Source organism: Delphinapterus leucas, chromosome 10, assembly GCF_059928025.1.
Source record: "Delphinapterus leucas isolate spDelLeu-1000000601 "Yukka" chromosome 10, BTC_Dleu_Yukka2, whole genome shotgun sequence".
Taxonomy (NCBI): domain Eukaryota; kingdom Metazoa; phylum Chordata; class Mammalia; order Artiodactyla; family Monodontidae; genus Delphinapterus; species Delphinapterus leucas.
In genome coordinates, this window is record NC_143138.1 from 39,962,504 (window position 1) to 39,982,281 (window position 19,778).

The window sequence follows — 19,778 nt, forward strand, 5'->3', positions numbered from 1 at the left end:
CCCTCTTGCATTGTTGGTGGGAATGTAAACTGATACAGTCACTATGGAGAACAGTATGGAGGTTCCTTAAAAAAACTAAAAATAGAATTACCATATGACCCTGCAATCCCACTACTCGGCATATACCCAGAGAATTTCACAATTTAAAAAGGCACATGCACCCCAGTGTTCATTGCAGCACTATTTACAATAGCCAGGTCATGGAAGCAACCTGAATGCCCGTCGACAGACGAATGGATAAAGATGTGGCACATATATATGATGGAATATTACTCAGCCATAAAAAGGAACGAAATTGGGTCATTTGTTGAGACGTGGATGGATCTAGAGACTGTCATACAGAGTGAAGTAAGTCAGAAAGAGAAAAACAAATATTGTATATTAACGCATACATGTTGAACCTAGAAAAATGGTACAGATGAACTGGTTTGCAGGGCAGAAATTGAGACACAGATGTAGAGAACAAACGTATGGACACCAAGGCGGGAAAGCTGTTGGGGGGGTGATGAATTGGGTGATTAGGATTGACATGTATACACTGTTGTGTATAAAATTGATGATTAATTTTTAAAAAGTGTGAGGATTTGTGTCTGGTGTAGATGCTCAGGTTTCAGTGACTTGTTCTTTGCTAAGTGTGCTCTGATTGTATTCCAGCAGGACCAGGTGCACAATGTAAAATTCAAGGCTGCTGTACATCAGGGGAAAGTATGGGCTTCCTTAGAGCTCAACTGAAAGCGAGACCCTTTTCAAAGCTGTGGACATTCATCAAAACTACTTTAACAGGGGCTTCCCTGGGGCGCAGTGGTTGAGAGTCCGCCTGCCAATGCAGGGGACACGGGTTTGTGCCCCGGTCCGGGAAGATCCCACATGCCGCGGAGCGGCTGGGCCCGTGAGCCATGGCCGCTGAGCCTGCGCGTCCAGAGCCTGTGCTCCGCAACGGGAGAGGCCACAACAGTGAGAGGCCCGTGTACCGCAAAAAAAAAAAAGTACTTTAACAGAGAGAGGTTTGGTATTATTTAGTCAATAAGGGAGGCCTCCTAGGTTCCTCAGCCTGTGCTAATACTTCCTTATTGTCAAAGAATTTACTGTCTGATTACTTAGATGTGACTAGCTCATAGGAAAGAATGAGACCAGTAAAGATGGAGTATATTGAGTTCCAGTTGAGTTTTAAGTGCTCTTGAGTTTGAAGGAAGGAGAAAACAATGAGGTTTGGAGTAGCCAGGAAAATGATACCTTGGTGAATGATAGGTTCAAACTGGGACTTCCCTGGCAGTCCAGTGGTTAGAACTCTGCATTTCCACTGCAGGGGGCACAGGTTCGATCCCTGGTCGGGGAACTAAAATCCCACATGACATGCAGTGCGGCCAAGAAAAAAAAAAAAAGAAAGAAATGATAAATTCAAACCGAATTGGAGGGAAAAGGAGTCACATGCAGGAAGGCCCAGAGGCATTCACAGGCAGGGTGTGTTCAGGGGACACTGGCCAGCCTGATTGTGGTGAGTGAGGTGTGCTTAAAGAGGATGGGGTGAATTTTGGAGGAAGACCTTTGAAAGCCAAGCAAAGAAGAGTTCACCTTTAATGTGAGAGGAATCAGAGTGCTAACAATGCTTTTGAGCAGGGGGGTGGCAAGATGAAACCAAATATGGCTGAAGGAAAGACAGTTTATTCTCCCTCAATCAGCCAGCCATTGGCTGGGGTGGAGGTGGGGGGAGGTGATACTGTGAATTAATTGTAAGAGAGGTGGGGGAGACAGTGGCATGTAAGGAAAGTGTACAGGAGCTTGAATGGAAATTCTGAGAGGAAGTGGGACCAGCAGCCTCACCCTGTGCCTCAGGACTCCCATAGTACAGCACCAATGGCCACATGGCTGGGAACTTGGATAAGTGTTCTCTCCTTTTAGGTGTTCTCCCCAGTGAGACTCTTATCACTTCTTTCTTCCTTTCTAGGAATCTCCTCTACCCTAAGAGATGGCCATGAGAGAGCCTGCATCTCACCTGGATTCTAGCACACTTGCTCTTACATGAGATCTTGGGGACTAGAATTTCAAATAGCAAATAGCCTTTTCTGAAGTTTTTAATGAAAGGGAAGTCAAACTCAACCAACATCCTTCATCTCCTTGTAGGACTTTAAATAATATCTTTTCATTCACAATTATGTTTGAGTTTTATTCTTCCTGGTGATTTTCTTGATTTGTCAGGGGGTAGGTGAAGGCTCTGGGAGTTCCCTTTGGCCATGGGGAGCTTGGGGGGATGGGAAGATGAATGACAGAGGAAGAATGGAAGGAGGATGGAGGATGTCTGGAGGGAGGATGGAAAGGTGGATGATGGAGGAAGAACAGAGGATGGACGCATGACAAAGGATTGGATGGGTGGTTAGAGGGAGGATGGATGGATAGATGCGAAGGTCCCCAGCAGGACTGTAGAAGTTAGTTAAGAGCAACAGAAAAACTGTGTTACAGAGATAAGTATAAAAAATGCTTTTACAGGGCTTTTAAAACAACAGTTCACCACGCTTATAACTGAGTTATGCTTTTAAGCACAACTTTGGCACAATCAGTAGGCTGTGAACTGAGCCTGCCCCATGAGCAGCCTTCATGCATAAAAGTACGTTTATTTTCTTTTCTTTGGCTTGTTCTCATACTTGTCTTCAGCCACTGCATCTTTGAAATTTTGAGGACTGTCACATGAAAGTGGCTTGAACAGCAGTGTTAAAGCATCTGCAGAACTTCCCATCGTGATGATCTGGCCCTGATATTCCACCAGCAAGCCTTCTTGTGCGGTCAGCATCCATCTAGGGAAGAGCGCTGCTTTGAGTGCTCCTGAGAGAAGAGTCCTCATTGCCCTGCCCATTACTCCAGTACAGACTTGATTTCTAATTAATGAGAGACAAGTGGGTTCGATCAGGGCTTGGTCAGTCTCTGGCCCTTGCCAGCCAAGCCAGCCCCATGAGCAGGGCCTCACCACACCATGTTTGCAGTACAGGATCAGGACAGAACTTAATACTAAACCCTGTATTCTTCTGTGTTTGCATTCAGTGTACATAAATGATACAAAAGGAGCACTAGGTGGGCGAAGCGCCGACTGGGACTGGCCCAGGAAATGAGAAAGGAGGAGGAGGGCCCTGGTGGTGTTATCTGATGCTGCCATCAGTGTACACCTCGAGAGCATATTATTTCACAGTCATGCAGCAAACGCTCCTCTCTTTTTATTAACCAGTGTGAACCTTTTTATTTATTTAAATCAAATCACAAATAAAAGCAAAATAAGACAGGTATGTGAAAGTTTTCATGTTGTGGTGCTTTATCTAAACAGGCTTTCATATAGAAAGAGTACCCTCAAAAGCCCTCGTAAGACATTGTTGTTTCATTAGGAATTTTAGCCTTCTTTTTTTTTTTTCTCCTGGAAGGTTAGTTAAACAGAGATGGCTCAGCAGTGCAGAGTATTTCACAGTTCATTCATTCATTTTACTGACACTTGTGTCTTACTATGTGCAAGGTACAAATAACTGGCAGAAACAGGTTTCACTGGACTTTCCTGACGGTCAGTCCAGTGGTTAAGACTGTACTTCTAATGCAGGGGGTGTGGGTTCAATCCCTGGTCGGGGAACTAGGATCCCATGTGCCACGTGCGTGGTACGGCCAAAATAAGAAAAGAAAAGAAAAAAAGAAACAGGTTCCACTGTCGTAAAAGGGCAGCTTTCTCTTCTGATAGCACTGTACTCCCTACTGCTGAACATTGATGAGTAAACATCTAAAAATATTCTAGCTGAGGGACTTCCCTGGTGGTCCAGTGGGTAAGACTCCATGCTCCCAGTGCAGGGGGCCCGGGTTCAATCCCTGGTCAGGGAACTAGATCCCACGTGCATGCCAAAACTAAGAAATCCTCATGCTGCAACTAAAGATCCCTCATGCTGCAACTAAACATGCTGCAATGAAGATCCCATGTGCTGCAACTAAGACCCAGCACAGCCTAAATAAATAAATAATTTTTTTTTAAAGTTCTTTAAAAAAATACATTCTATCTGAAACAAAATAGTTTCCTGTTTTTTTAGTACTCCTTTTTGGAAAAGTAATTTTGATTTCTATATAATTTTAGGAAGAACTTTTTAAGTTATTGTAGGTACCCACTCACATAAGATCAGTGATAACCAAATCACCGGCTGGGAGTGACTCTACTATTCCACAGGGGCAACTATAAACTACTGTGAAAAACAAATCAAAAAGATAGTTTTTATTTTTAGTTTGCTTTGAGGACAGGCCCACAAGTACTGGATCTTAAATTGTCCTTTCAGGAGATTGTGATGAGTGAAACTGAGCTTGCTTGTCTGTTATGTCTATAAGTGTTCTCTTTTAAAAATATTTTAGAAAATTAGCCAAATTATGACTCACAGTAGTTATTCCATTGCGGAAGTTCAGCTAAGGACCTGGCCCCACTACCGTAATCATTCAGCTGGCTTGAGGCCAAGGTCTCTTCCCAGACACCCACGAGTAGGGAGGCCCCTCTGTCTTAGCTGGCAGGTATGGAGCTCCCATGCTTTAAGAGGGCTCGCCTGCCCTCTAGCCAAGTCGAATTTAGGTCCCAGGGCTCACAGCCATGACAGCTATTCAGTGAAAGCTTAGGGAAGACTGAGGCAAACAGGCAACACCTCAACCCCTGTGGACCTAAAGGCTGTCTCTCCTTCGCCAGGAACACTTTCTTGTCCCCTAGCAGATGTGGGGCTACTCCCAAGAAATGTAGCCTTTGAAAAGCCATTTCTGTGCAAGTTGACCCTGGGGAGCTGCTCTTTAGACCTGGAGTCAGATAGAGGAGTTCTTTTCTTGGCTTGGTCATTTACACCCTCTATTAATATGCATAAATCCGGCCTTGCTGCTAGTCCCTATGTGGTGAGAGGTGAATCCTCATAGAGAAGAGGGTGGTTTTCTGCATCAAACTGAGTTTTGTAATCATGCTGTGATGGCCTCCATTTCTGCTTGTAAGAGTTTAATTCAGGGCTTTGTGTGGTACCATCTGATGCATCCATCCCTTGATCTGTTTTCCTTATTAGTGGCACACCTGTTATAGGAGAGATATCAGAGATGCCACCAGGTTAATGAAATTGTTTGGCATTTGCTTTTCCTGTGGGTAAAAGTTGAAGAGTTGTTAGGCTCCAGAAGACAGTGAACGCTATCTGTATTGCCAAACCCTACTTTTGGGCTTGGGTTGGAGACATTAGCCACCAGAACCTGTTACACGGGGTCTTGGAACTCCAGTGGAACCTGAAATGTGGATGGGCATCTCGTTTCAAATATACCTTCATCCCACTCTTAAGAAAGGCACTTCCTGCTTGGCCTCCTGCCATCGGATGCCCTGGACAAGCTGTTCTTGGAATCTCCGCCAGGCTTTTTCTCTATAACTGGTGTTGCATTGCCTGTGTTCTATGATCCACTTGTGACACCTGTAATCCTGCATGTGGGGAGTCTAGATGATAAAGTAATTCTGAGATAGAATTGGCTCCCTCTCTCTTTCTTGAAGTGATAGTAATTTATTTGGGGGGGAAGGAAAATAGAGCTTGTTCCTCAAGCCATGTTTCTGCGCCAGTTAAACATCAACAACTCCAATATGCCATTCTCTGGATGAAAGGGAATTAGATAGCATTTTTCTTTCCAAAAGGCACAGCACCTCAGTCAATAAATAGAGGATCAACATTAATTCTTAATCTAAACTAGTTAAATACTACACTGAATGGTCTAAGGGCCAGGGCATTCAGGTGGAAATCTGAAAATGCCCATGTCTGTATTGCTGTCTCTGCCAATTGCATGGGATCCATTTATCTGTAAAATGGGAATGCACGACAGCTCCTTGGCAAAGTCATGAACTCCCTTCTCCAAGCATTCCAGACAAGTCACAAGGCTAGTGCTTGCTTTATAAAGGCCTATGTGAAGAGTGTGGAGCTTTGGTCTGGAAAGCAGGTAAATTTAGGGTAGAGGGGGAAAAAATTCATAGAAAACAAATGCTGTTTGTTTTTCTGCTTTCTTTTCTCTGTGCGTGTTTTCCTGCACAAAGACTTTTGAGCGTCTTATTGGTTCTAAATCGTATGGGAATCTGAGCCTTTGTGGCTCTCCTTGGATTGTTGGGATGAATGAATGTTGGTTGGGAAGTACTGAGAGCAGCTTGTGTTTTTTTTTGTTTGTTTGTTTTTTGTTTGCGATACACGTGCCTCTCACTGTTGTGGCCTCTCCCGTTGGGGAGCACAGGCTCCGGACCCGCAGGCTCAGTGGCCATGGCTCACGGGCCCAGCCGCTCCGTGGCATGTGGGATCTTCCCGGACCGGGGCACGAACCCGCGTCCCCTGCATTGGCAGGTGGACTCTCAGCCACTGCGCCACCAGGGAAGCCCAGCAGCTTGTTTTAAGCTTCTTTAATTTCCATCTCTGGGGCCTGTGACCCTCCAACCAGGCCCCACAAAATGGAGTCTGAGAGCCTTTAGCTGGTCCGGCCCACACTTCTTTGAGTGGGTGGGTCTGTGACTACTGACATGGTTACAGTCTCAGCTCGCCTGCTGGAGGCATGGTTGACTTGGGGCTGGCAAACGTGACATTTTAACCACCACTGCTTTGCTTACCAGCTCTGTGCTCTTGATCAGGTTACCTCACCTCTCTGAGCTTGGAGAGCATACTTGTCTCAGTTTATCTTTGTGAGAATTAAAGAGAACATGTTCAAGTGCTCCAGCAGCACCTGGCGGCACGTAGTTGATGCTTTTTCAGTGTTGGCCTACCTGTCTCCCACGTTCACCTCTTCAGCGATACCACCAAGCAGCCTGAGGCCTATTTCTGGTCTCTTGAGGCTTTTTATGGAGGGAGAAAAAAAAAGACAAAAGCAATTTCAGTGCTTTCCACTGAAAAAAAACTGGGAACTTTAATCTCATGCTCCCTATTTTTGGCAGCTTTGACCTCTGGTCTAAATAAGCATGACCAAAGGGCATTTTTTTCTTAGAACACTGTTTTTCAACCTCCTGAGCTAGGTACTTTATGTCAACTCCTAGAACCTTAAATCTGAAAGTTTTAAGGAGGAATCTGAGATCCTATGAGGGGAAGGGACTTTATTCATGGTCATTTGGTGTGCTAGTGCAAAGCGGGGATCAGAACCCAGATCTCCTTCTCCCACTTCTGCGTGACCCGCAGCCCATTGCAGTGAAAACTGTGAAGGTTGTGCATCTCTAGCTGACCACTCCCAGGGAGCGCAGCCTCTTCTGGGACCTGGGAGGCTGTGACCAGATGGATGGCATGACGCAGACACTTGTGTCCCCAGGCCTAAGCGGCTGTTTAAAAACTTGGTTTGGAAGGGCCAATATTCTTGTGACTTCGAAGGGTCTGGCACTCCAGGTAGTAGTCTGAGAAATACCTGTTCTCTTTCAATTATTAATTCAACAGTACTTGCCGGGTGCGTGCTCAGGGACAGGTGCCATGCTAAGTGCTAGAGAGATGGCAGCAAACAAAGTCATACTGGAAAGGGATTCTAATCATTGGCAACCCTGCAACCAAGCACTTACATTTCTTTTCAAAGACAAGTGTCAGTTTTAAAAGATAATCAAATTCTGACTGTCCACATCTTACCAAGCTAATGGAAAATGTCATCTCAGTCATTCTTGTGCCTCCTCACCCCAATTGTGCCTAGATTCAGGATTCTTACTTAACGTAGCTGTCAAGCATCGGGAAACCCCTCTGGTCATTTGTCATGATTATGGCTGTGCCACCTGCTCTCCGTACCCATTTGGTCCCCTTGGTCCAAGGGCCCTCTGCTTCTGGGCCAGTTTGGGGTGTAGGACCTTTAGTGAGGCTGGTTACCGGTTACCTTTGCCCTCCCAGGTCTTGGCATTGACTGGGTCTTTTCAAGGAGCACACTCCACAGAGGTGTGAAGGTGGAGGGAGGCACAAGACATCCTCCAGCAAGTTTGTGTGGCCACTTTTGGTGTTGGTACATCTTGGTGTCTCATTCTTAACGTAAGGGAAAAGTGAGACTATGATGCCTTCTCCACCAGCCAAGCAGCATAGAAAACACCTTTGGGAATTTGGAGTAAACCTTATCATCATGTGGCAAGGGAGAGGCAATGTGAAGAGAGCAAAGATCAGACTTGGGTTTGAATCTTGGCTCTGCCTTTTACTACCCATGTGGCTTTGAACAAGTCTCCTAATGTCTGCAGTCAGATAGGCATCAGTCAAATGAGTGTAATAATACACCTAAAGACAGTGTATGCAGACCCCCTGCTGCCATGTCTGCACTAGGTGCCCGGTGGACAGTTGCTTTTTCTGCTCCAGTGTGTGTGTTGTTGATATAAGTGCCATCAGCCAGCAGTAGCCTGCACCTGAGGTTAAGGGTGCAGAAAGTGGTGTCCAAGGATCTTTAGCAGAGAGGTTAAGATGTTGTCAAGAAGGAGGGCAGGCTTTGTGACCTGGGTGGAGGAAAGTTGGCACCAGTTGATCTAGAATTTGAAAGATGAAGAATCTCTCCACCAGCCTCCCCTCTCTTGGATGGTGTGTTTGCAGGAGAACACTTAGCAAAAACTTGAAATGTGCTGATATGTGGCCTCCTGAAGATTTGCATGGCAAGGACAACCCTCAAGCCTTGTTTGTGCCTTGGAGCTTCCTTCTGGCTCACTGGGAACCGTAGATCTTTTACTTGGTTTGGTTGTCACATTGTACCTGCTGTGTCTGCCATCACTGACTGTGTTCACTCTCTTCCAGGGGCTCCACGGGCCTTACCCCTTCGGCCAGTCTTAAACGGGTGTCAGCAAGAAGAAAAATTAACAAAAGACAGAAGGCTTGACTCTGGGGGGGAGGGCAAGGGGTTCCTCTGGATTGCAGACCACATCGCACGGACCCCTGGCTCTGACCCCCATCCTGGAAGAAGAGGAAGAATCAGAAAGACTAGTTTTGAGTAAACTCAGTGTGCGTGTGTGAATGCCGAGTCGCAGGAGTGGTGTTGAGGCTACCAAGAAGAAATCCATGCAGCCAGTTTGGGTTTTGTTTATTAGGTGTCAGTCTAACAAGTCATTAGGTTGCTCGGGAAGGAAAAAAATGTTTAAAATGGGGGGAAAAAGCCATCTTTTTAAACAAAAATTATTTTGCCTACAGACAGGTTGTAGTTTTGAGCACATGTTAATTTTTTCCCCTTTCCCCACTTTTTTTGTTTTTTTTTAGATAAGGGATAACATGCTGTTTATAGAATGCTTGCTCTGGAAGCAATTCAGGTTCAAAACTGGCATGGCCTGCTTGGGGACTCTGCGGGTCAGTGCTATAGGAGGACACCTGCCGTGCCACCTGACTCCATGAGTCTCCAACCCCATTTGCTTTTAATGGTATCAGCCCATGAGTTATCTCGCTTTTCCTCTTCTTTTCTCTTTAATCTTCTGTTGATTTACACCTTTGACATTTGTATTTGTCAGCCCTGTGGCTTGTTACCGTCAGAACCTCTCTGAAGACCAAACTTCCCTGTGTGGCCAGCAGAGGAAGCCTTGAGGACAGATCTCGGGTGACGTGGGAGTTTGTGAGGCTGAGAGGTGTCCTCCTGCACACACTTGTAACAATTCGAATTGCTTTCCTTCCATGTTTCTCTTGGCGGAGAGAAATGCCATCACGCTTACTGCTCTCTTGGATTCTTGGTACACAGCGGCTCCACATTCACTCTGGGAACGCTGCCTCTGTGCTGCGTATATGTGTGTGCTGTGTGCACACACACACACGGGTGTTGGTGCAGCTCACCAGCGAGTGTGCAGCAGGCGAATGTGAAGGTGTCCCCTGCTTCTCTGTTGTCACACAACTCCCTTCCCTGTGTTTCTCTCCAGTTGTCCTTTGTGGCGTTTTTGCAGCCTGTTAGTGGAGGCTGAGCTGTTAAGGTATGAAAATGTAGCCCCAGATGGGGAATTTGCCATGGGGAAGGGCCACGCTTACTGACTGCGTGATCTTGGAGACCACATTTTGCTGGGAATGAAAGGACCCCCGCCCTGAGCAGGATGCTTAGTTATTGGGAGGTGGCGGGCAAGGGACAGCCCAGCCGGAGCACAGGTTGATTGGCTGGCTGCTCACTGGGACAGGTAGCCCCACTGGCATCCTGTGGATTCCGAGCAGGTTGAGATGTGGATATCTCCATGGGAAGCTTAAACCAGGCCAGAACAGCTGTCTGCCAAAGATACAAGAATATGCAAAGTCCCTCTTCTCTTCTCACCCCCTCCTTCCCTCGAGTCTTGGTTCGTTTGATAGCCGGGGATATGGATCTAGGGTGCGGTTGCTGGGTCACCTGCCCGTTACCACACCCCCACCCACCCCGGGGGTGTGAGACAGCAGGGAGTCCAGGTCGATGATTGGCTGCAAGGGGTCATATAGCCTGGGTGTGGGTGAGGGTCTGCCTGCCTGTCTGTCTCTGTCTGGGTGTCTGAGTTCCGAAAACATGTGTTGTTTGTTCCTCCTCATCCTCTTCTGAGACTGTTGTGTTTTCCAAGCTTGACTGTGAGAGAAAAGCTTGTATGAAATTCCCCCTTTGCCTCCCCACCTCCCCCCAAATAAAAGGGGGAGTAAACATTGGTCCACTGGAGAAGCCCCAGGGGAGGGTGGAGACTGCCTGCTGAAAGGGCAGTGCAGCTGGGTCTGGGGCTGGACTAGAGCTCACACTGGAGCACCTACTTTCTATGCACACAAAGAGCACCCCATTCCCAGCAGAGCAGAGGTGCCCAGGCCACCACAGGTCCAAGCCAGGGGCTCACAATGGCTTTTTGTTTGAGGGCCCTATTGGGCCCAGACTGCCGCCACTGTTGGTGCCAACCTCCTGGGACACCGCCACCCTGGAGCCCACACATGCCCAGCCGTTCTGCTCACTTGATAGCCCTCAAAGCATCACATCTCCAACTGCCCCTGCAGGGTCATGGGAGGCTTTACGTCCCCTGGTTTCCAGGCTTCCTCATCTGCCCCACACTAGGTGCCCCTTCCCCTTTTCTCAGGAGGGGGTGCCTGCCGTTATTCAGCAGTGGCTTCATAGATCACCGTCAGTGGGTCTGGCCCTGCCAGAGGGATCCTGCGCCTCCTCTTGCTTTTAGGCAGTCTCACCTGGCAAGGTAGTTGTCCCAAGCACGTTGGCTTCCCTCCCAAGAACAAACCATTTCTGTACACATCTTTGGAGAGGTGAGCTCCTTGCAGAGGCCAGAGCGAGTGCAAGCCATGGAGTAGGGGCGGAAGGAGTCCATGTTTCCCCCAAGACCTGGCGGCTGTTAGTACCATTCATCCTGCCTCTTCTCGCTGGTTTGGGTTCTGAGCAAGTCCTTGGAGCCCCTCTTTTCCACTGCCTGGTGGGGCGGCAAAGGCTACCCTCTCAGCCCCAGTAGTCTCAGTTCCCCTTGGACTCTTTACCAAATGACAGGCTGCCTCTGGGCAGGACCACCAGTGTCTGGCACCCGCGAGGTGAGGCAGGCACCATCCTTAAGGACCTGAGCCCAGTGGGGGAGGCAGAGGGGCTCAGGCTTGGGAGGAACCTGTCTGTGTGCACGGAGTGAGGTGTGTGTGGATGTGTGTGCACGTGTGCATGCTTTTTTTCTTTTTTCCCATGGGGACAGTTGAATTTGGGGCATTTTCTACAAGAAACAGCCTTCTCTTCCCCCAGCAAGGACTGGCTGTTTCCTAAAGTCCATCAAAGGCACTTCCAGCCAGGAGAGAACCTCACCAAGACAGCTGGAGTGGCCCGAGGGTGGCCAAGGTGGGAAGTGGGCATAAGAATAAGCACCTCCCCAAATTCAATGTGAGCCCCAGCGGGAGAGGGTGGTGGGGTTGCCAGGGCCCAGAACTGCAAGCTGATTCCCCACCCCACCCTGCCTCGCCTTTTCTTTGTTTCCTCGTGTGAATGCTGGAGCAGCAGTAGCTGCCTTCTCCACCTGGACAGTGGTGTGCAGCAAGCAAGCTGGGTGGGTGTTTGTGGTGGGGCCTTATGGTGCCTGGGAGGAGATGAAGATGAGGAGGTTTTTCCTTACTGTATAAATGAATATTTGTATGATTAAATTAACACACACCAAAAAAAAACCCTGTTTTCATGTGTGTCAGTGAGTTTATTGCTCCCTGAAGCCCTGTGTACCTGCTTGGCCCCCCAGTGGCTCTGTGATATGCGCTTTTTGGTCTCTGTGTCTCTCCTTCTTGCATATGGGAAAACTGAGACCCTGCGGTTCATTATATGTTTGTGAAATCAGTCCTGGGATTATCATTAAATCTGCTGCCGTTCCTGGTTTCCGGTGACCAGAAGAGTGAAACTCTTTCCAGTGGCCTCCCCAGGCTACCTACCATGCGTCTGTTGAGCACTACTCTATCCCCAGCACATAAGCTGTACCGGCCAACTTAGTGTGTATCAGCCAGCAGGCATTGTGTGGGCACTTACTGTGTGTCAGGCACAGCGCACAGGTGTGAATGCAGGAATTGCACAGGAAGAATGCAGAGCACCATGGGCATCTTCCTACTGGGGAAACAGACAAGGCCGAGTTGGGGAGTCCTCAGAGCCAGCTGGGACTAGATTTAGAAGAGGAAATGCATCTTTCTTTAGTGGTTCTGGTGGATTACGGATTAGGTACCTTTTTGCAAATTGGTCTGGGAGCCCGAGAGCCAGTTAGGGACCACACTCCAGGCAGTTGACAAGCTAACTTGGATCCTACCCCCACGTACTTATGTGAGACAGGCCTATCACCTTGGCCTCTGGAGATGGGGAGGTGGGTTACACGGTGGTCCATAGCATGAAAGAAACTTAATTGACAAATACATCAGCAAATTGTGGGTTCACTGTATTCATCCCTTCATGTCTGCAGGAACTCAGAACTCAACTGTGTCCTCAGTCACATCATCACCCTTTCTGTGTTGAAGAGAAAGTGAGATCACAGGGGGAAGGGAGTTGCTTGTCTTACAGGCTTGGACCCATGGCATCGGTTCCCAGATGCTGGTATTGTTTTCACGTAATTGCAGACTCCCAAATTGGGTCTTCACCCTGACCGGCAGAGCTGTGTGTTCTAAATGATGGTGGCCCTGGCACTGAACCAGGGGGTCTAAGGTGCGGGAATTGGGGGGAGGGGATTTCCCGGCCATCTCTCTGCAGGCAGCTCAGTGAGGGAACCTGTGGCCACAGATTGCACAAGACAGATGGAAGCACCGCAGAAGAACTGGTCTCTGCCTCAAGGCCCCAGGGTCTGCATATAGCCTGACACAGAGCCCAGCACAAGGGAGCCTGGGAGACTGGCCCAGAGACCCCTGGGGTGAGCACCCTCGCCTCTGCCTCCAGTGCTGTGACAGTGCACTTGCATCCTGCGTCCTTCCAGATGCCCATGGCTATTTGTTTTCTGCAGAAGAAGGGCCCCCACCCTGTCACCTGGGTCTTCTGGCAGCTCAGACCCACTCCCAGGCCTTCCCCAGGGCCCCCACTGTTGGACAGTTATTTGCTTGGCAGAATGTGTTTGTCTTTGGGGCTGTAACCTGTGAAGAAGTCACCAGGCCCTGGGAGAAAGGAGCAGATTTGATGGTAGCTCCTGGCCTGAGCCATTCCCACGGGGGCTAGGTGACAGGGAGGGGGCTCTCAGCTGAGCTTTTGTCTGGGGGTGGGGGTGGGGAGACAGTTGCAGTGGTCTGGGCCCAGCCCTCCAGGCAGAGCAAACAGGTCCTCTCGGCCACCTCTCTGCCCCAGCTCAGGTTGTACTGGGTGCCTCCCACCCTGTTCTTGGGAAGGCCTCTCCCTCACCTGCTTGCTGTGATCCGGCCACTTTCCCAGACACCACCTGGTGTCCAGCCCTGTCTGGCGGCCAAGAGAACAGGCACCAAGGGCACTCGTGGCAGCCCTTTATTTCAAAAATGGGAATGGAGCAGGTGAGGCTGCTTGAGACATGAGAGGGCGTGTGAGTTTGGGAGTCAGGGTGTCCAGAGAATGGATTCTGACAGGCTAGCATGACTGCCTGATGGGTCTCAGATGCCTCCTCTATAAAATGGAGATGCACTGGTTTAGAAACCAGGACTAGGGTGGAACTCACAGATTTTTTTTAAGTATCCTTTTTAGCCCTTTGTTCTAAGATGCTGTCTGTGATCTGGGGCAGTGCTTCTCAAACTTGAATGTGTTAAAATGCAAATTCTGATTTAGTAGATCCTGGGAAACAGGGCAAGATTCTGCATTTCTAACGAACTCCCAAGTGAGTGGATGGCTGCTGGTCCTCAGACCACACTTTGCCTGAGGATAGTAGGAGGTGGTCTGAAGGGGTTCACTGCCCCCCCAGCCACCCGGTCTATGAGACTGAGCCATATCTAGCCAGGGCTGTGTTGGCCAGGCCCACTAGAATTTGAGGGAGCTGAAGTCATTTAGAACAGTGATGTTCCAACTGGGCTATGGTTCCCCAGCATTTCCCAGGGTTTATCCAAGGCTGTGATTTCTGGCTTAAATGTTATTTCTAGTGTGCTGCTTTTCCATCACAAACAACAAATGTCTGAGTGTCCACTATAATTATGATAATATTGGCTGACCAACTCCTATTAAACTGTTTATATGAATGACTTTATTTAATCCTCACAACCATCCAAAGTTGCGAGCAGGCTGGCCTGGTGTTCAGTTTGTGAACAAGTAACTCTGAAGTGTCAGGACTCCCATGGAAATGGAAGTGCAGGCCGGGAATATGTAGTAAGCAACCTTGACTTAGTCCAGGGGTGTATGGGGGGCTTCTCTGAGCAAGCTGAGACCTGAGGGATGGAGAGATGGCTGGTGGATACACAGTCTGCAGTTCAGTGGGGAGGTTGGGGCAGGAGACACGGTGTGGGAGTCATCAGAGATCAGATGGAATTTAAAGCCTCAGAACTGGATGAGATCATCAAAGGAGGGACAGCAGTCTTGACCCCATGTGTCACACGCTCCCTCAAATTCTGCTGGTTGCCCCAGCGCCCTCTGTGATGATCTGTGACCAAGAAGACCCCCACCTCAGACTCAGCGTTCTCATGGCTGCAGTGCACCTCTCTCCTGTCCAATCCCCGTCCTGTCCCTGTACCCTTGTGTCCCAGCTCTCTCTCTGCAGGGCACTCCTGCAGATGGTTATAGAGTAGACGAGGGACTAGATGCACCCAGGGATGGCCCCCACCTAGGAACCAGGTGGCGGGGGCCTGGAGGAGTGAGGCTGGAGCCCCAGTAGCTTGTAGCTTAGTTCCTGTGGTCCTGTCCTCCCAAAGACAGTCCAGGCCCCTGGAGCCAGGTTCTAGGAGTTCCTCCTGCTGGGCTGTGGGAAAGGGAGAAGTCTGAGGGAAGAGGTGGGGCTGTATCTGGTTGGGGGCCCAAGGAGCAGGGTCCTGTGGCTCCATGCTTACCTGCACCTATCCCCTAGCCCTGGTCAGCAACCAAGACACCCCAGATCCCTGACAGGCTGGGCTGTCATTGCTTGAGGCCTCTGAGCAACCAAGGCCCCCACACATAGAGGGCAGTGGGACAGCAAGGGCCAAGGGGGGACTGTGGCCAAGCTGTGAGGGATGTCTTCTCAGGGTATGGCTGCCCTGAGCTGCGTTGTAGGTGGGAAGGGGGAAGTGTGGAGGGCAGGAGTAGTCCCTTAGGGGTGCTGGGAGTGTGGCCACCTCAGAGCTGGTGCAGGTGGGCCCGTGGCCAGCAGAGGGCACCATGTGGCCCAGGCCTTGTCTGGAAAGGATGGACACTGCCCTGGCCGGCTCCCCTGCCAGTATGTTTTCCAAATCCCCACGGCTCCAGGGCGAGTGTTGCCTCTGCTCTCCGCTCCAGGTAGGCGAGCTTGGGTTTGAATCTAGGCCCTGCTGTTTGCTGTGTGACTGTTCAATTTATGTCAACCCTCAGAACCTCAGTGTCCCAATCTGTAAATGAGGACAATTCTTTTTTCCGGAGATGGTCATGAGAATTAAAACCCTTCATAAAAGTTTAGCATCGTATACCCGTCACAGGTAAGTGTCCAGTATGTGGTGACCATTGTTATATTTTTGTGACCCTCCAGATGTGGGAAGTCTGCGCTCCCGAGGAGAGGGAACTGGGGCACTGGGCATTTGTGAGGCAGAGTCCAAGAAATCCATAGCCTGCTCAGGAGTCTCTCCCTGGACCACAGCCCTTATTTCCAGCAAATCCTTGCCCTGAGGGTATTTCTTGGTCTGGGGTGGGAGTTGGGGTGCAGGAAAGGACCATTCTGGAAGAGAGTCTAGTTTCCTCTAAGAAGAGGCTCTAGGGGGAGAAAGCTGTCCTCAGTGACTGCGTGCAGTAGGCTCTCAATACACATTTGTTGAGTGAAGAAATGAACGAAAGTGTAGGAGAGACTGCCTTGTACTGGACTGGCCTGATTTCTGGAGGCAGACACCGCCCAGCCCAGACCCCAGACAGTGCAGGGGCTCCTGGAGAGGGGTCGGTGAGTCACAGGTGTGCTGGAGGTTGAGAATGACAGCCCAGAAACCTATTCCTGGGAACTGGTTTGGCCGCGGTGGTTTACCACTTCCGAAGGGCAGAGCACTGGGGCTGACACATTTGCTTCCAGGTGCCTGCAGGGACCCGTATCAGTACCAGAGCCAGGGACGCAGGCCAGGCCCCAGGTAGGCACCAAGGTGGCATTTGCATCCCATCCTCACGGCATTTACTGGCGTCAACGGCACCCAGATCCTCTGAGCATCTCCAGCTCTTGCCTTCATGCTATTGTCTTAACCTCTCTCTTCCCCCACATCCTGGCTTCCTGGTAGTTGAGCATACTTTAACCAGGAGCCAAGAGGGTGTAGGCTTGGGGCTGGGGGTCCCACAGAGAGCTGGTGGGTTTGGGGCAGTTGTTACCAAGATGGGTCAGAAAGGCTATCTGTGTGTGTGTTGAGCCCCTGCCAAGCCCCCCTATGTGGGTCATCCAGGGCTGATGAAAACACACGTCCCTGTGCAGGAGATAGGACCTAGGAGACGGGAAAAGTGAGCACCGGTGGGAAACGGTAGGCTGAGCATCCTGTGAGTGGGGCCCATGCAGGAAGGTCTGAGAAAGCCGGGCCTCCCTCCAGCACCTTGGGTTGGGGACAGTGACCATTCAGTGAATCCCTAAACATGAGACCAGAAAGGGCCTTAGATCCCAGCCAGAAAGGGCACTGCCTTCCCCAGAGTCCCACAGCCAGTGTGAGCCGCACCCAGCCCAGGCTCTCTCCAGGACACCGGAGCCAGCAGGGAGAGGCAAGGTCCCCCAGAGAAGAGAAAGAATCAGTGGTTGGGAAACAAGAAACAACTCCAGCTGGCTCTGATCCCCAAGCCAGGCAGCCAGGCTTGCAGGGGTACAGTGGGGTCCAATCATAGTGGTGGTGTTTGGGCCCCAGGGGAGGCAGCTTGGCCCTGGGGACTCGTTTGCATGGAGTGAAGTGGAATTTGCATCTTTGAGAAGTTACAGCTGTGGGAAGGGCATGGGCAGTGGGAGCTGTTAGGCAGGGCTTCCATCTCCTGCCTCCCTCTGGATGGGGTGGGTGTGGGGCATCAGGCCCTGTGCCAGCCAGCCCCCACCTTACCTGGTGTGAGGAGCACAGCTGAGTCCCAGTGCCCTTGGCTCAGCATTCAGGCTGTGTCCCGTGTAGAACACACGGCTTCAGAGAAATAGAGGCATCTCCATAGCTGCATATGCATGCACACACAGCATGTGATCCAACATACATGTGCAGTACTGTGCACCACTCACACGCAGGAACATGTTCACAAAACACACGTGCGTCCACGTACTACACAGGTGCCCACTCATGACCCTAGTTCATACACAGACGCGCCAGCACACCCTGGGAGTCACGTAATCTCACACCAGCATGTGCCCACACAAAAGTTCACACCCATTTCCCACGTTCATACTCAATAATAGTCGGTATTTTTTTACTAGTTTTCCCTGTAAGTCAGGCATATTGGAAATTCTGTTCCATCCTCACAACTTTCTGAAGTACGTACTATTTTTTCTTTGTTACTAATGTACTTTACACACAGTAAGGAACACAAAGCTTACGGGTTCGCTTGATGAACTCTTTTTTTAAAATAAATGTATTTATGTAGTTTTTTGTTTATTTATTTTTGGCTGCGTTGGGTCTTCGTTGCTGCATGCGGGCTTTCTTTAGTTGCGTCGAGTGGGGGCTGCTCTTTGTTGCGGTGCGCAGGCTTCTCATTGCAGTGGCTTCTCGTTGCGGAGCATGGGCTCTAGGCACTCGGGCTTCAGTAGTTGTGGCACGCAGGCTCAGTAGTTGTGGCTCACAAGCCCTAGAGCGCAGGCTCAGTAGTTGTGGCGCACGGGCTTAGTTGCTCCGCGGCATGTGGGATCTTCCTGGACCAGGGCTCGAACCCGTGTCCCCTGCGTTGGCAGGCGGGTTCTTAACCACTGCGCCACCAGGGAAGCCCGATGAACTCTTTCTTAAGCACATGATGCATAACCATCATCCAGGTCAAGATCTAGAACATGTCCACTGCCCCAGCAGGCCTTGTCCATCAACAGCCCACACAAGAGGAACCAATGCCCTGTTAAGGCAAGCGCCATTGTTATTCCCATTTAAGAGATGAGAAAACTGAGGCTCAGACCCATGGTCACATGCTAAGCAGTGGCCAAGCTGCAGGCTCTCTGCCTCTAGACTACCACGCCACTTAGATAGCCGTTCTTATCCACGTGCACACCCTCCACTAATAGAGGGCCATGATCACAAAAGGGGTGGAAGGGCCTGTCTTGTTTTTTCCATGTGGAAAGCAGCAGAGACAATTTAAGCTTTGTTTTCGATCTGCCCTTAAAAAGGGCATGACTTGGCTCACGAAGGATCGAAGGATCCGTGAACTCGGTGAGCTCAAGGGCTGCAGCTCCTGCCCTGGGGCACAGTGTATCCATGGGGCAGGGGACGCATTTGAGGACACTTCTGCACTAGAAGAAGCCATTCAAGGCATTTTCTTCGTGCCCTCTATCAGCAGAAGCACTCTCGGCAAAGCTTGACATTCATTCTGTTAATAGATACATAGTGAGCACTTACCTGCCTTGTGCCCAGCCCGGTCCTAGGTGCTGAGGATGCAGCAGTGCAACAGACACAAAATATCCCCGCATCATGGAGCTGACATACAGTGAAATATATGGTATTTTGGGTAACGAAAAGGGAGAAACACAAGAGGATAGGGCAGAGAAGGGGGAGTGCAACTTTAAATAGGTCAGGGCAGCCCCCACTGAGAAGGTGATGTTTGAAGAAGGATGTAAAGCAGCTGAGGGAGTGATCATTGTGGGTATCTGGAATAGCATTCCAGGCAAAGAGAATGGCCAAACAAAGCAAAAAGACAGCACCCATTGTGTTTAGATGCCAAATGTGGGTTATGTGAATTGCAGACTCTGGCATCTGCTCCCCTCCCCGACTCGTGCCGTGTGACTTTGGTGGATTCACTCTTCCTCTCTGGGAAGAGAGGAAGATAATGAGCTTTCCTGTCTACCCGAGCACTCTTGTCCTCAGGGACCTGCCCTAACCAGTGGAGGAGCATCTGTGGTCACCCAAGTTATGGTCACGGGGCCTGGCAATGTTCCACAGCAGTGCCTCCGGCCTGGCCACCCTCACTCCAGGGCTGGCCATAGACTCAGTCCAGGGCCCTGATTCCTCTAGATGCAGTGGCCAGGGGTGGCAGTAGAGGAGTCCCTGGCATATAGTTCCTGGATAGTAGAGCATTTTCAAATATTGGCTATGTGTATTTTCGGAGAATGGGATGGCGTTACTGGGGATTTCTAGGTGCCTTGGGTGTCATATGTTTATCTGCATATTTACTGTTGAGGGGAACAGTGGATGAGTCTAGGGTCCCTTCAG

The 19,778-nt window shown here is 49.9% G+C and overlaps 1 protein-coding gene across 4 annotated transcripts in view; it reads left to right on the forward strand.

Moving 5' to 3' along the window:
• The window catches only part of ILRUN (inflammation and lipid regulator with UBA-like and NBR1-like domains), a 128,173-nt gene extending 110,170 nt beyond the window's left edge, over positions 1-18,003 (forward strand). For 3 of the 4 annotated variants that reach the window (XM_089918861.1, XM_089918858.1, XM_089918856.1), the window contains one exon: positions 8,718-18,003. In XM_089918861.1, the coding sequence (XP_089774987.1) occupies positions 8,718-8,753 (36 nt within the window). In that variant the 3' untranslated portion in view covers positions 8,754-18,003. The other variant, XM_089918857.1, reaches the window with a different exon arrangement.
• Positions 18,004-19,778: the final 1,775 nt, after the last annotated feature.